Source organism: Rhinatrema bivittatum, chromosome 15 (genome assembly GCF_901001135.1).
Source record: "Rhinatrema bivittatum chromosome 15, aRhiBiv1.1, whole genome shotgun sequence".
NCBI classification, from domain to species: domain Eukaryota; kingdom Metazoa; phylum Chordata; class Amphibia; order Gymnophiona; family Rhinatrematidae; genus Rhinatrema; species Rhinatrema bivittatum.
Genome location: NC_042629.1, coordinates 38,086,617 through 38,100,451, shown reverse-complemented (window position 1 = coordinate 38,100,451; position 13,835 = coordinate 38,086,617). Strand labels below are relative to the sequence as shown.

Sequence of the window (13,835 nt, the reverse complement as noted above, 5' to 3'; positions counted from 1 at the left end):
CCTTCCCCAGACAAGGGACAACAGAGAAGACAGTAATAGTGCTGTAATAATGAACAAGAATCACATTTTTTTTTTTTTTTACAATGGAAAAGAAGTTTTAGAATTAGGGTCATGATATGAAGCTTCAAGGGGGTAGGCTCAGGAACAACATCAGCAAATATGTTTTCACAGAGATTGGTGGATTCCTGGAATGCCCCCCCCCCCCCCCTGCTGCCCCAGAAGAGGTGGCGAATACCAGAATGGTGACAGAATTCAATAGGGGATGGGATAAACGGAAGAGGTTTCCAAGTGGCATCAGGGTGGAAATGAAGAATCTGGTAACCTGTGCTTCCTTTTGGTGTAGCATTTCTGCATGGGGGTAACCTGCACAAGCAGTTCCAACTCTAAACACCTTGCTGTGCATATTAGTTGGAACTTTTTGTTCATCTTTCGTCATTTACTATAATACTATGTTAAAATGTAAACCAAGGCACAGCCTTCTTTACTCAGGCTCCCCTCCTGTCACTGATTAACAGAATGACAGGAGGAAAGGGACTGGATTAGGGAGCAGACTGCTCAGGCCTCACTCCTGCACATGACATGAGGGGTAGAGGCTGGAACAGGGAGTAGAGCAGTTTGCTCTTTCCCTTCCAGGCTCACTGCTCCGCTCCTGTTCTCTGCACTGGGAGGGGAGGGGCTGAAGCAGAAGGCTTTTCAGCTGGGAGGCAGCAAGTTTTCAGCCATTCTGCTACCCTCCCAGACCTCCCTAAGCACAGGCCTAGTGTGCCTAAATGGCAAATCCAGGCCTGGGAAGGAGGAGTTGTTCTGGAATGGAGTATCACCAACATTCTAAGAACATTAACTGCCACCACGCCCATCTACAAATGTAGGTTAAAAAGCATTCTCGAAGCCATATTTTTGCATGCTTTCTCTACGTGAGATTTGTATTGGTTACCATTTCATTTTAATTTATATAGGTTGGTGCTTACTCTTTCTATTGCTTATGCTCTACATGTGAGCATTACTCTGTGATGCTTTTTTTACTACAGTGTTTCTGGAACCATTGCATTACATAGAATTGTCATCTACAATATTTATTTATTTAAAAAAATATATAACCCAGCTTTGAATATCAACTTGCAGAAGTAAGCAGAACCTAGATGTCAGCCCAAAGTCACTTGAGATGTCATTAGTACAGGTTATTTGGGGCTTTCAATAGCAATATGATGAATTGCTAAAATGCTGACCCTGTACATAGCAAAGGGGGTATTTTATAGGAGGGAAAAAGTCAAAGATATTTGTTTTCCTTAAAACAAAATAATCTGTTCATTTATTGCTCCCCTATTAAACCTATGCAAGAGAAGATTCTAAACTTTTATTGTTTAATTTTGTTATAAAATATATATATAAAACTGATAAGATTGGTTGTTTACCTCATGTTGCATAATTTTTTATGTGGACCACTAACTACCTTCTCTATAGATTTCATGGGAGGTCTCCCCTCACTCACACCTTTTCGTTCTTTGAGCAGGTCCCAATCCTTTGTTTACCAACTCACTGCAAATGGTCTCCTACAAGCTGCCCATCAAGTTAGGGAAGGCAAAACACAAGCAAGAAATGTGGTAGCTGCTCCTAACAGCACAATGAGCAGTAAATTGTTGGGGTGCTTTGATCTCAAGACTTGCTTCCTGAGTGAATCTTTAGAACTTTTTTATCGCTCTCTAAATTTATACTTAAATATACATTTAGTATTAATAGTGATGATATACTACTGTAGTCTGGAAATAGACAATATAATCACAATTCATTTCCTTTTTGACAGGGTTGGAGTCGCCTTTCCTAGCTAAGGGGGTAGTTTTGACTAGCCCGCATCGCTTGCCATGTACGTAGGCACTTTTAGCCTTTGTACATTGCAGCCTGTTTTTAAAGGGAAACAACATGCATGGTTTCTCTTTGAAAACTGGCTTCCAAAGTATGCAGGCTGGCAGCACCCACATTCTTTATGTGAGCAGCCAAGTGGGAACAAATTAGTGCAGATAAATTTTCAAACAGGCCAATTTGCTTGGGTAAATTGCTTTGAAATTTGCTCTCCATCTATATGAGTGATTGATTACTTAAGTGATGCTAGAAAGAAAAGAGGCTCGTGAGATCTTAAACATTTTGGATTGTCTGACATGAGATTTTGCCAACACTTGGATGCCTGGATCTTGTAAATAATAATCTAAACCTCCAATGAACAGAGCCTTTATATACTCATCAGTTGTATTCTTTGTGATTTCCTGCAGGTGACATAAGTTGCAAGGGGATGACAGAGCGCATTCACAGCATCAACCTCCACAACTTCAGCAATTCTGTGCTCGAGACCCTCAACGAGCAGCGCAACCGTGGCCACTTCTGTGACGTGACGGTCCGCATCCACGGGAGCATGCTGCGAGCCCACCGCTGCGTGCTGGCCGCTGGCAGCCCCTTCTTCCAGGACAAGCTGCTGCTGGGATACAGTGACATTGAGATCCCTTCGGTAGTGTCTGTTCAGTCCGTTCAAAAGCTCATCGACTTCATGTACAGTGGGGTGCTGCGGGTTTCACAGTCAGAGGCTCTGCAGATCTTAACAGCTGCCAGCATCCTACAGATCAAGACGGTAATCGATGAATGCACACGGATTGTCTCACAGAACGTGGGTGGGATTTACCCTGTGATTCCAGATTCTGGTCAGGCAACACCTAGGGGGACCCCAGAATCTGGGACTACTGAGCAAAGCAGCGACACAGAATCAGGCTACCTGCAGAGCCACTCACAACATAGTGTGGACAGGATCTATTCTGCCTTGTATGCTTGCTCCATGCAGAATGGCAGCGGAGAGCGCTCATTCTACAGCGGAGCCTTGGTCAGCCATCATGAGACAGCCTTGGGTCTCCCTAGGGAACATCACATAGAAGACCCAAGCTGGATCACACGGATTCACGAGCGCTCACGGCAAATGGAGCGATACCTCTCTACAACACCCGAGACCACGCACTGCCGCAAGCAACTCCGCCCAGTCCGCATCCAGACCCTGGTGGGAAACATCCACATTAAACAGGAGATTGAGGATGATTATGACTACTACGGACAGCAGGGGCAACAGGGTTTGGAACGCAATGAGTCTGAGGAATGCGCTGAGGACACTGATCAAGCTGAAGGCACTGAAAGCGAACCCAAAGGGGAAAGTTTTGACTCTGGCGTCAGCTCATCAATTGGTACAGAGCCTGATTCGGTGGAGCAGCAGTATGTGGTGAGCATTGGCCGAGAGGGGCAGCAGGAACCTTCCCAAATGGAGCAGAGTGATCTACCTGCCGAGTCCGCCCAAGATCAGAATCAACAGCAACGCTTAGATACCAGCTCTTCATCTCCAGAGAGGAGCAATGACATTGAAATGGACAGCACAGTGCTCAGTGTTAGCGACAGCACCGAAAAGGGGGTCTTGCAGACTTCTATCAATCAATCCATCACGCAAGCATTGCCAACTACCCAACTCTACCTACGCCAGACAGAAACCCTCACCAGCAACCTAAGAATGCCCCTGACTCTGACCAGCAACACACAAGTCATTGGCACAGCCGGTAACACATACCTGCCCACCCTTTTTACCACCCAGGCTGCTGGCACTGGTCCCAAGCCTTTCCTATTTAGCCTTCCCCAACCTCTGACTGGCCAGCAGACCCAGTTTGTGACAGTACCGCAAGCTAGCCTGTCTACTTTCACTGCCCAGCTGCCAACCCCACAGGCATTGGCTCCGTCTGTGATTCACAACGCAGTAGGTGGGCAGGGTGAAAAAAAGCCTTATGAGTGCACTCTCTGCAACAAGACGTTCACCGCCAAACAGAACTACGTGAAGCACATGTTCGTACACACAGGTGAGTGTGAATCAGAGTAGCATGCAATTGTAAGCGAGTGCGTAATTCAAATTTAAAAGAAAAAAGGAAGCTGTATCAGAAAAGTGTACCCAATTGCTTATCTTAAGATTGACTGGAAGGATGAATTAGCTGTGAAGGGACCTCTTTTTAAATTACTTTAGCTAACTTAAAAGGAATATTCAGCGGTGTGGCTGCACCACTGAATATCCCTGGCTATCTTAAAGTTAGCCGGATAAGTATATCTGGTCAACTTTAGGACAGCCCTATGCTGCAACCAGAGTTAGCCGCATAAATTAAGCAGCTAATTCCAAACATCAGAGTTAGCCGCATAACTTATGTGACTAACTCTCCTCCACCTGGAAAAGCCTTCCCCCTGCCCCTGGAATGCCCCCCACTTATGCGGCTAAATACTAGCAGCATAAGTCATGCAGCTATGATTTAGCTGCATACAACTTTGAATATAGCCAGCTAGCCATTTAGACGGATAAGTTATCAGTTATCCGTCTAAATGGCTTTTGAATATCAACCTCAGTTTGGCCTGGCTTATCCACAACTGGATTATGTTGTTTGCATAAACTATATACAACATATCTAGTGGCTTATAAACAGTATTTGTATATATTATAAATTCACAATGAAAATTGTTTAAAATGGGATGGGTATCAAAGGAAATGTATGCAGGAAAAGAGCAGGGGATGATGCTAAAATTTCAAAAGATGACACCCATGTATGAAGTGGCTTCCTGACATTTTTATTTTTAGCAGTCTTCTTTCTAACATTGTCCATAATCCGATGTTTACAGTTCAGTCTATAAATATACATATATTCATCAGGTCAATTTGGTTTCCCAAAAAAAAATTTTTTAATTTGTTTTTTCTAGTACCTTAGAATACTTATCTTTAAACATCTCATAACTACTTAAGAGGAAATGGTATTGAAGGAAATGGAGGAATGATTCAGTAGTAAGAGGACTTTGATTCAGGAGAAGTTCTAGACACAAAAAGCAGTTAAATTATCACAAATTTGAAATTTATAAGCAGTAGTGCCAAGGAGAAATCTTAAAATTCAAGTCTCTCCTCTGCCATTGACTCTCCATATCTTCAGGTACAATGGATGATTTTAATGATAGGTTACAACTGGCAGAAGATGATGCAGATACTGAGCTGGAGGTTCACTTATACCAGCTCTTTTCCTCATGGGATGGGTGCAGGACTTAGGTGACTGTCTCTGGTGAAGGCTAAGATAGGTTCCATAATCAGTCTGTGGTTGAGGCAGGCAGCAGACAAGAAGAGTCAGGTCACAGGCTATGGTTAAGGCAGGCGGCAGACACAGGCTTTGGTCAATACCGGTTGTCAGTCCAGGGGGGGGGACAAGACAAGGCTGAAGACAAAGAAAAGGCAAGGTTGAAGATACAGAAGGCTGGATGAGACTGAAGACAAGGAAGGTAGCAACTAACACTCTAGACAGAGTCAACCTGTTGCTGAAGCAGTGAGAGAGGAGCAACAGAGGCCCTTTATAGGGCTAAGCATGTGATATAATCTGGGAGCACTGTAGGCCATTTCCTGCTATGGGCCCTTTAAATCTGGATGGGTTTGGTGCATGCCGAGGCATGCGTCAGAAAACAACAAGAGCAGCGGTGTCCTGTCACACTTGGGGGATCGGCATTGAGGTAAGCCCGCAAGCCGGCAAACATAACAGTACTCCCCTCTTAAGCCCCCTTCTTAGGGTCTGAAACTTTGGTTTCAAGAAGAATTTTTTTATGGAAGTCCCTTATCAGACTTGTGCTAGAAGGTTGATAGGTTCTCAGGGTTTTCTTCTGGGCCAAAATGCTTCCAGGCGATGAGGTACTCGTTTGCTATGCCGCCTACGGGAGCCCAAAATTTCTTCCACCTCAAATTGTGTGTCTTCTTCCATGGTTATGACCATGGCAGTAGGAAGTTTTTTGGAGGGCTAGCAGAGGATTAACGGTTTCAATTAAGGACACATGGAACACGTCATGGATCCTTAGTGTTCTGGGAAGCTTTAATTGAAATGTGACAGGACCGATGTTGAATGGGGTATGATCCAATAAAATGTGGCCCCATGCAGTAGGAAGGAACTTTGAGACATAGTGTTGTGTGTTCAGCCACACCAGATTGCCCTTCCTGAGTTATGGTGCTGGTCGGCGTTTGGTGACAGCCTGCAATATTAGTTGTGGTCTGAGTCCAGAGGGCATGGAGTTTGAGCAGTGTGATGGGCTGCTGGGCAATTGACATTAAGGGGCAGCAAGAGTGGTACCCATGGTTAATTTTCATACATGATCTGGAAGAGCGAAGAATTGATGTCACTTGTTATGTGATTGTTGTGGAAGAATTCAATTCAAGGCAGTAGAGGGACCCAATTGTCTTGCCTTCTATTGATGTATATCTGAGAAAAGGTTTGAGGCTCTGATTAGTTCTTTCGGTCTGCCCTTTTTCTTGGGGGTGATAGACAGTAGTGATGCGGAATTTGTGACAAAGAGCCTTCCAATGACAGGCTGTAAATTGAACACCTCTGTCACAGAGAATATGGGTTGGCAATCCGGGTAGATGAAGAAAATGTTGTACAAACAGGTGGGCTAGTTCGGGAGCTGAGGAAAGCCAGTGCGAGGCACGAAGTGAGCCATCTTGGAGAGCCTGTCCACGATGACCCAAATTGCCATGGAGCCATGTGAGAGTGGGAGATTCATTACGAAGTCAGTGGATATGCAGGTCCAGAGTTCCCTGCAGGCTAGATACAGCTGTAACAGCCTCCAGGGTCAGGCATGATCGATTTTGTTCTGTGAGTAGGTTGGGCAGGATCTTACATAATCTTGTATGTCTTCCTTGAAGCACGGCCACCAGTAATGGAGCTGCAGATGTTCAAGGGTTCTGGACATTCCCGAGTGCCCATTTCAACACTTTTCCCCAGAGTCTCTTGGGGACCACAGTCTTCCCTGCCAGAACAGAGGATCTTAGCCAGGTCAATGATATGTCGCAGTGCTTCAGTGGCATCCTCTGTTAGGAAGAACCGGATAATGCATCCCCTCAATGGTGGTTCTTGGCAGGTTAGTAACGAAGCTCAAAATCAAATCAAGAAAAAAAGAGAGACCAGTGGGCCTGCCAAAGATTGAGGCATTGTGCCTGTGGTAGGTATTCTAGATTTTTATGATCTGTGTAGAAGGTGATTTTGTGTTGACAGCCCTTCAGGAGACACCACCACTCTTCCAGGATAAGTTTAATGGCCATAAGTTCTCTGTCTCCAATAGTATAGTTTTTTTCAGCTGGAGAAAATTTTCAAGAGAAAAATAAACAAGGAAGAAGTTTACTTTTGTGCTGTGCTGACTGAGGACAGACCCAACCCCAAGGGAAGAAGCATCTACCTCGAGTTCAAAAAGACGAGAAATGTCTGGATGCCAGAGACGGAGCCCTTGGGTGAAGGCTTGTTTGAGCCTGGTAGGCTTCAACTGCTTCTGGTGACCAGTTGCTAGTATTTGCTCCCTTTCGGGTTAAAGCCATGAGTGGAGCAGCCAGCGTGGAGTAGCCATGGATAAATTGCTGATAATAATTGGCAAATCAGAGAAATCTTTGTAATGCCCGCAAACTGACCGGCTGGGGCCATTTCAGGATGGCCTTCTGTTTTGCGGGATACATGCTGATTATGGTACTAGATACGATGTACCGATGATTTTCCCATAAGCACTGAAGTACCTGTTTTATCTGGGACCTGTGAGTAGACAGAGAGCTGAAAAAGATGTAGAACGACATCGAGGTAGACAGCAACGGAAGAGTATAGGAGGTCCCGGAAAATGTCGTTCACCAGTTTTTGAAAGACTGCCAGGGCACTGCACAGACCGAAGGGCATAACTAAATATTCGTAATATCCATTCCTTGTATTAAAGGCGAGCTTCCAAAAATTGCTATGCTTAATTCAGATGAGATTCTATGCGCCATGGAGGTACAATTTAGTGACGACTCCTGCTCCCAGTACTCAATCAAACCATTTGCATATCAATTACAAGGGGTAGCAATCCTTTTTGGTGATAGCATTCAAGCCTATATAGTCTATGCAGGGTCTCAGGGTTCTATCCTTCTTTGTGACAAAGAAGAAACCTCCAGCAGGTGAGGATGACTGATGAATAAAGCCCCTGGCAAGATTTTTTGGATGTAGTCACTCATCTCCTGGTTTCTGGTCCCGAAAGCGGATATACCCTGACTCATAGAGGGTCCTTGCCTGGGGGGAAGAGCTCAATTTCACAATCATAGGATCAGTGAGGAGGCAATGTCTCATCCTGCTATTTGGAGAACACATCCAAATATTCCACAGATAGTAGATAGTCCCATTGGGCAGCAGCAATGGTGATGAGAGCTGGAGGAGTGACAGAGGCAAGACAGGAGGAAGAACAGGAGGACCCCCAGCAAGCAGTTTGACTGTGGGCCAATCGATGATGGGTTGATGCATTTGCAAACAGGGGAGACCCAGGACAGTTGGATTGACCACTCAAGGTAAGACAGAGTGTGATCAGCTCAAAATGAAGTATACTGGTGTGGAGGTTAAGCAGAACAGTGCAGTGCATTATCCTCCCTGGGAAGGAGTCACCTTAGATAGAGGAAATAAGCAGTTTTACTAAGAAAGTGTAGGTATATGATAGTGTTTCACCAGTGCTTAATCTATGAATTCCCCCCCCCCCCACACACACACACACACACTGGAGTACACGCAGTCCAGATGTATTCCACACATTGAGAAAGGTGGAAGAAAGGCAAAACCAGCCTTTCTTCCACCTTTTACCTCACCTTTTAAACCTCATCTTTTAACCAGCATGGTTAAAAGGTGAGGTGAAAGAGGCTATTTTAGCCGAAAAAACATCCTTCAAAAATTGGAAGAAGGATCTATCTGAAGAAAATAGGATAAAGCACAAGCATTGTCAAGTTAAGCATAAAACATTAATAAGATAGGCGAAGAGAGAATTTGAAATGAAGTTTGCCAAAGAGGCAAAAACTCATAATAAAAAAGTTTTTAAATATATCCGAAGCAAGAAACCTGTGAGGGAGTCGGTTGGACCGTTAGATGACCGAAGGTTAAAGGGGCTCTTAGGGAAGATAAGTCCATTGCAGAAAGACTAAATGAATTCTTTGCTTCTGTGTTTACAAAATGAGGATGTTGAGGAGATATCAGTTTGGCGATGGTTTTCAAGGCTGATGAGTCAGATGAACGGAACCAAATCACTGTGAACCCTGAAGATGTAGTAGGCCACATTGACAAACTAAAGAGTAGCAAATCACTTGGACCGGATGGTATGCATCCTAGGGTACTGAAGGAAGTCAAAAATGAAATTTCTGATCTATTAGTTAAAATTTGTAACCTATCATTAAAATCATCCATTGTACCTGAAGACTGGCGGGTGGCCAATGTATTTAAAAAGGGCTCCAGGGGCGATCGGGGAAACCATAGCCCAGTGATCCTGACTTCAGAGACAGGAAAAATAGTGAAAAACTATTCCAAAGATCAAAATTGTAGAACATATAGAAAGACATCGTTTAATGGAACACAGTCAACATGGATTTACCCAAGGGAAGTGTTGCCTAACAAATCTGCTTCATTTTTTTTTTGAAGGGGTTAATAAACATGTGGATAAAGGTGAACCGGTAGATGTAGTGTATTTGGATTTTCAGAAGGTGTTTGACAAAGTCCCTCATGAGAGGCTTCTAAGAAAACTAAAAAGTCATGGGATAGGAGGCGATGTCCTTTGTGGATTACAAGCTGGTTAAAAGACGGGAAACAGAGAGTAGGATTAAATAGTCAACTTTCTCAGTGAAAAAAGGTAAACAGTGGAGTGCCTCAGGGATCTGTACAACCAGTGAGGTAATTAAATTTGCGGATGATACAAAAATATTCAGAGTAGTTAAATCACAAGCGGATTGTGATACATTACAGGACCACACCACCTTGCAAGACTGGAAGATTGGGCATCCAAATGGCAGATGAAATTTAATGTGGACAAGTGCAAGGTGTTGCAATTAGGGAAAAATAACCCTTGCTGTAGTTACACGATGTTAAGTACCATATTAGGAGCTATCACCCAGGAAAAATATCTAGGCATCATAGCGGATAATACTTTGAAATCGTCAGCTCAGTATGCAACAGCAGTCAAAAAAGCAAACAAAATGCTAGGAATTATTAGGAAAGGAATGGTTAATAAAACAGACAATGTCATAATGCCTCTGTATCACTCCATGGTGAAGACCGCACCTTGAATACTGTGTATAATTTTGGTCGCCGCATCTCAAAAAAGATATAGTTGTGATGGAGAAGGTACAGATAAGGGTGACCAAAATGATAAAAGGGATGGGACAGCTCCCCTATGAGGAAAGGCTGAAGAGGTTAGGGCTGTTCAGCTTGGAGAAGAGACGGTTGAGGGGGGATATGATAGAGGTCTTTAAGATCATGAGAGGTCTAGAACTGAGTAGATGTGAATTGGTTATTTACTCTTTCGGATAATAGAAGAACTAGGGGGCACTCCATGAAGTTAGCAGGTAGCGCATTTAAAACTAATCGGAGAAAATTATTTTTCACTCAACGCTCAAATAACCTCTTGAATTTGTTGCCAGGGGATATGGTTAGTACAGTCAGTGTAGCTGTGTTCAAAAAAGGTTTGGATAAGTTCTTGGAGAAGTCCATTACTCGCTATTATTCAAGTTGACTTAGAAAATAGCCACTGCTATTACTAGAATCAGTAGCATGGGATAGACTTAGCTTTTGTTTACTTGCCAGGTACCTATAGCCTGGATTGGCCGCTGTTGGAAACAGGATGCCGGCTTGATGGACCCTTGGTCTGTCCCAGTATGGCATGTTCTTAAATGAAATCCAAGTCTCTTTTACCATGTGTTTGCTTACAGGCCGATACAGTACAGTGCGCTCCGACAGAGCGCACTGTTAACCTGCCCTTGGACACGTGTTTTCCCTTACCCCTTATTCAATAAGGGGCGGAAAACACGCGTCCAACCCACGGCACCTAATAGCGCCCTCAACATGCAAATGCATTTTGATGGCCCTATTAGGTATGCCCGCTCGATACGGAAAGTAAAATGTGCAGCCATGCTGCACATTTTACTTTCAGAAATTAGCGCCTACCCAAAGGTAGGCGCTAGTTTCTGCCGGCACTGGGAAAGTGCACAGAAAAGCAGTAAAAACTGCACCCTCCGACTTAATATCATGGCGATATTAAGTCGGAGGCCCCGAAGAGTAAAAAAGTAAAAAAGAAAAAAAAATTTAAAGTGGGCCGGCGGATGTTGGGCCGAAAACAGGACGCTCTATTTTGCTGGCATCCGGTTTCCGAGCCCGTGGCTGTCAGCGGGCTCGAGAACCAACGCTGGCAAAATTGAGCGTCGGCTGTCAAACCCGCTGACAGCCACCGCTCCGGGTCAAAAGGAGGCACTAGGGACGCGCTAGTGTCCCTAGCGCCTCCTTTTGCCCGTTTCTACCGCACCATCTAATTTAAATACAGAATCGCGCGCACAGGCGAGTGGCCGGGAGAGCGGGCATTCGTCCGCTCTCCCGCGGACTTTACTGAATCGGCCCCTTAATTAGATTGTAAGCTTTACTGAGCAGGGATTGTTCTTGTATGGTTTTGTATTGTACTGTATAAGTCGAGTAGCACTATAAAAGTGTTAAGTAGTAGTATCAAAACCAGCAAATTTACAGTATTTTCCTAAGATGTTCAAATTCCTGTTTTTCCACCACTGTCAGTGTCCCTATAAGCAACAGTTTTAGAAGCAGAGTATCTCAGAGCAGGATGTGGCTGAAATGACTTTAGCATTCAAAGACCTATCAAGTCTCTCTGATTAAAATGGCTGCAGGGCTTGAAACATCTTGAAATTAATTGTAACAGTTAAGTATTCTTTCAATGATAAATATTATGAGGTGAAAATGAGACCTTAAGGGTTGCTGCATAATAGGAGAGATGAATTTGTCATTGAAACTTGTAATGAATGCCTTGGTAAAAAAACAAAATTCAGTAATTTGCAGGTCTTTGAAGGTCTCTATTTTGGGTGCAACAAATTTTTTGTATAGTACTGAAATACACACACAGATTATGTTTATATAGCTTCTAAGAGATCGTAGTATATATTTTTTTCCCATTTCTACGATCTAAAAATCTCTGCAGCATGCTCCATTTTACTGTATGCAGCAGGCAGTTTTTATGCCCACCAATATTTGCTGTGGGACCTTTCAGAGTAAGATTTATAAACCTCTAAGAGTCAGATTTAAATTTTTTGGCAAAAATATGGCAAAAGGACTGACAAGTCAGTTTGCTTTTATGGATTTCAAAACAGCACTTCTTTTCATCCAAGCATTTTATTTTTCTGCAGAAAAAAAAAAATCAAGCAAGCAAGCAAACAGGAAAAAATGTTGTGGGATGTTGCTGGATTATAAAATTTTGCACTTTCAGGCAAAAGTCCCACAGCATCTTTAGTTTTTGCTAGAACACATTTCTCTGTGGATTTTGTTTTTCATTTCCAGAATTCTCAGGAAATTTGACCTTTAGAGAAAAGATGCACTCTTTCAAAATTATACCAGCCAACTGATTTGCAGGCTTTTTTGTGCTTTTTTTGCCCTACGTTTAACTAGCCATAAATATCATCGTCAAGGGCCAGAATCCTATAGAAGCCAGAAGCCCTATAGGAGACTAGATTGTTGAATTTTTCAAGCATCTCAGCTACTTCATAGTGAGATTGGAATACAAAGGCATGGGGCGGCGTTCTGTCTAGCAGTCATCATGCAAGAAATTCCTTCCTGCTAGCTGCTGGGATCCCTTTATTGCCAAAAAGGAATTGGAATTTCCAGTTGCATTTTCTCAATATAGAAAACTCAGTTTAAGACAAGAAGTCAAAGCTCATAAATCACTTAGCAGTAACAGGTAAGACAGCCTGAAAGTCTCATTTTTATTGAGTGGATTTTACCACTGGAAAGCTTATTTGTCATGTATTTGCATAAAGGAACAAATAAGTATGAAACACCCAAGATAAGCAATGTAAGATGTATAGTACTAAGATGAAAAGTTTGAGAAACTGATGATTTTATTTGACAGTAAGTAAAATATTCTTGTTCTCTACAGTGGGCACAATCTTTTAAATTGTTGCCAGTAACTATAGCTCCATAAGAACAGGATTTATTCTGTTCCCAGATGATTGTGAAATAGAAAATATACTTGTGTTTGCACAACTACACATACATGTTGGCTTCTCCAACATGTATGTGTTCTTGCATATTGTCAAGTCTGCGATTACTGGATCATAGGTGAAAAATGGCAGCTACACAAGTCCATTCTTTCTGATCGAAATACCCCAAATATGAAACCTTGCAGATTTTAAAAAAATGCATAAATAAAAATATTTGCTGGATGATGTAAATTTTTTACTGCCCGCATTGGGGTAAAGTCTGCAGGTACATTTCACCTGCAGACTTTATTCTAACATTCAAAGGGAACATGCACGCGTGCTTTCCCTTGGAAAATTATCCCAGGAAAACTACCAACTTAACCTGCTAACTCGTCCAGGTACTTAAAAAAAAAAAATTTGCACACCTACTTTTGAAAATGCAAAACTATATGCAGTGTACCCAGCACCACCAATTTTACATGCATGCAGGACATACGCACATAAATGTACTTGTATATATAGGGAGGGAAATGTTCAAAAACCCTATTTTTGTGGGTTAAATGGTTTTATCCATGGAAATGGCTTTAAAAATTACCCTCTATGTCATGTAGGCATGATTGACCATTCTGGGAGAAGGATCTTGATATACAACATACATACGTTGATATGAAGTTCCAAGGGAGCAGACTTGGGAGTGACATCAGAAAATATTTCATTACAGAAAGGATTGTTTGGTGCACTGAATGACCTCTCAAACGATTTGGTGGATCCAAAAACAGAAATAGTAGTCAAAAGCTTGAGATAA

The 13,835-nt window shown here is 42.9% G+C and overlaps 1 protein-coding gene and 1 long non-coding RNA gene across 17 annotated transcripts in view; one reads left to right on the top strand and one right to left on the bottom strand.

Annotated features, from left to right (window-relative positions):
• LOC115076646 overlaps window positions 1-13,835 on the bottom strand; it is a 47,209-nt gene that overhangs the window by 4,349 nt on the left and 29,025 nt on the right. The gene's annotated exons all lie outside the window — the stretch shown is intronic.
• The window catches only part of ZBTB20 (zinc finger and BTB domain containing 20), a 1,517,062-nt gene that overhangs the window by 1,480,859 nt on the left and 22,368 nt on the right, over window positions 1-13,835 (top strand). For all 16 annotated transcript variants that reach the window (XR_003852820.1, XM_029578313.1, XM_029578309.1 and 13 more), the window contains one exon: window positions 2,265-3,872. Coding sequence is in view for 15 of the 16 variants with exons in the window: in XM_029578313.1 (XP_029434173.1) it covers window positions 2,285-3,872 (1,588 nt within the window). In the remaining variant the exon portion in view is untranslated. The remainder of the gene's footprint in view (window positions 1-2,264; window positions 3,873-13,835) is intronic.